The following is a 2312-nucleotide window of genomic DNA, read 5'->3' as shown; positions in this document are numbered from 1 at the left end:
GGGATGCCGGTGGGGTCGTGTGCGTCCCGCCAGGGATACGATCCCAAGAGGCTGGAGCGGAACCCCGTGTACCTTTGGCCCAGGTGTGCCGAGAGCAGGTGGGGAGCGTGAGGGGAAAGCTGTCAACCCCTCAGGTCAGGTAAAGATCTGATCCGCCCGTAGTTGGTGGGTGTATGTCGGAGAATGGACCAGGCTCTGCTCGGTGGTGCCCGGAAATGGGAAAAGAGGCAACAGAGAGAAACTGGGGCGCAGGAAGTCCCACCTGAACGTGAGGAAGAACTCCTTTCCTGTGAGGGTGACTGAGCACTGGGACAGATTGCCCAGAGAGGGTGGGGAGTGACCCTCCCTGCCTGCATTGGTGAGCAGCATAAGAGTTGTTTCTGGAGCACTGGAGGGTTGATTACAAAACCACATCCTTGTAGCATAGACGTGTTTCCTGGCCCTGAGCATCAATTCCCAAGACCTGGAGTACGTCTCTTCGTTTCGTAAAATGCCATCATACCCAAATGCAATTTTTCATTCTTGAATTACACAACATGATAATGACTGTGTACACTAGGATAAATCGGGTTTGGCACCTGTTTTAGGGATATATTCTTGATTCACATGATAACTGGCATAAGCTTAAGCAATAGCTGTTTTTCTGTAGTCCTTTTCAGGACATCCTGTATTTATTTAAGGGGCCATAATGAAATGAGGCTGGTTTCACATCTGGCATGATTAGGGTGGAGATTCCTGTCCCTTACTCCTGCCATATATCACTGACATATGGTGCTAAAGCTGTTCTAGCTCAAACACACAGGATCACAGTCACAGGATGGTTTCAAAAATCCAATGTTCTCTCTTTTAAGAGAAACAAATAAAGACAAGGAGTCATGCTAAGAGGCTGTATTTCTCAGTGCATTCTTCTGTTTAGAAAGATTATTGTCTGCCTTTTTATTTTTCCGTTTTAAAGATCACTGCTGAGAAAAATGACAGCTGGCTCTGTCTCAGTTCCTCAGATCATCCCACTTCGAATTCCACCTCCAGGGAAAGCTCAACGGGAAATAGACACAAATACTCTCATAGAAATAAAATCAGGTATGAACAAGAGCTTTGACTCCATCTCAAACCTTTACTTATGTGTCCATTTGAAATGTTTGGCCTCTATGCTTTCTTTGCATTTAAGTATGAATTTTGGAGTGTGCATTTCATTAAGGAACTTATAAAATTAACCAATAGGTTTGATGCACCAAGTGTCCTTGCATGTAATTTTATGCATTCAAACAATATTACTGACATAAAAGTTGTATGTGTGAGCAGCCTTAATTGCTTCCAAGGCCAAACTTTTAAGCTGTTGCATTTTGCTTTGACTGCAAAAACAGTGCTTGAAAGGATCCTGGGCCAGGCTCACTCCCAACGTTGTCATTACAATTTTTGAATTGTCACCTTTCGCTGTGGCAGAAAATACCCTTTCTGTCATTGGAACAGACAAGCTGCTGCAATGTTTTCATGCAAAACCATTGCACAGCTACTTTGCTGTCACGAATATTGCTTCCAATGAAATTACTTTTTTTGAGTAAAGGATTTTTCATGGGAGAAACAGTTTTGGTCCCAAACGTTCGGTCACTTATAGAACTGCTTTATTTTCTTTATGTGAGAAAAATCAAGCACAGTAGTGAGTGCTTTGTTTTTCCAAGGTTGCCTACAGTCTGAGGAATTACTTTCTCTGTTTCTTTCAGATACACCAGGGGCCTCTATTTATTACACTTTAGATGGAAGTAAACCAGAACTCATTAGGAAACCTGGCCATGGGGCGTGTAACACTTTGGAGTATAAGGGTCCTATATTATTACCAGTGGGGAAAATAATGGTCAAGGCCCTGGCAGTTACAAAGTGAGTATCCTGTTTTATTTTAATCCTGCTTTGGCAGGGGACAGATATCCCTGTCATAGCTTGTAGCCGTGTTGTTTAAAGCTTTCCGTACCTTGCAGGTGAGAGATGAGCCTTTTCCCAGGCAGTTTGCAATCTAAATGGTCCTCATGATTGCAGTGACATGTCTTTCTCAGGATGCTTTTTATCCATCAAGTGTTTGTGTGGTTGGATTACCTCTTGGATGTTATCTCCTGGACTGTGGGTGTCCAATGATCCATGGAGGCTGTGGGTGAGAAACTGCTGTACTGCACTGAGAACTCATCCTTTGGAGTGAGATCATCAGAAAAAGCAGAGGAACCACGGTGGTGTTTTCTGGGGTCATCTAGTGGTTGAATGGATTTATAGAAGTTGATCTTCCCAGGAGTTTGTTTCGTTTCTCCCAAAGGATCACAGACTGC

The 2312-nt window shown here is 43.7% G+C and overlaps 1 protein-coding gene across 2 annotated transcripts in view; it reads left to right on the top strand.

Annotated features, from left to right (window-relative positions):
- DZANK1 (double zinc ribbon and ankyrin repeat domains 1) overlaps window positions 1-2312 on the top strand; it is a 52331-nt gene that overhangs the window by 23933 nt on the left and 26086 nt on the right. Inside the window, exons 1-3 of one of the 2 annotated variants that reach the window (XM_017730085.1) lie at window positions 54-358; window positions 956-1080; window positions 1722-1875. In XM_017730085.1, coding sequence (XP_017585574.1) covers window positions 972-1080; window positions 1722-1875 — 263 coding nt within the window. In that variant the 5' untranslated portion in view covers window positions 54-358; window positions 956-971. Of the gene's footprint in view, window positions 1-53; window positions 359-955; window positions 1081-1721; window positions 1876-2312 lie in introns of those variants that run through there. The other variant, XM_017730084.1, reaches the window with a different exon arrangement.

This window comes from Corvus brachyrhynchos, unplaced genomic scaffold (assembly GCF_000691975.1).
Source record: "Corvus brachyrhynchos isolate BGI_N302 unplaced genomic scaffold, ASM69197v1 scaffold101, whole genome shotgun sequence".
NCBI lineage: Eukaryota > Metazoa > Chordata > Aves > Passeriformes > Corvidae > Corvus > Corvus brachyrhynchos.
The sequence above is the reverse complement of the archived record's forward strand: the minus strand, read 5'-3'. Positions and strand labels throughout refer to the sequence as shown.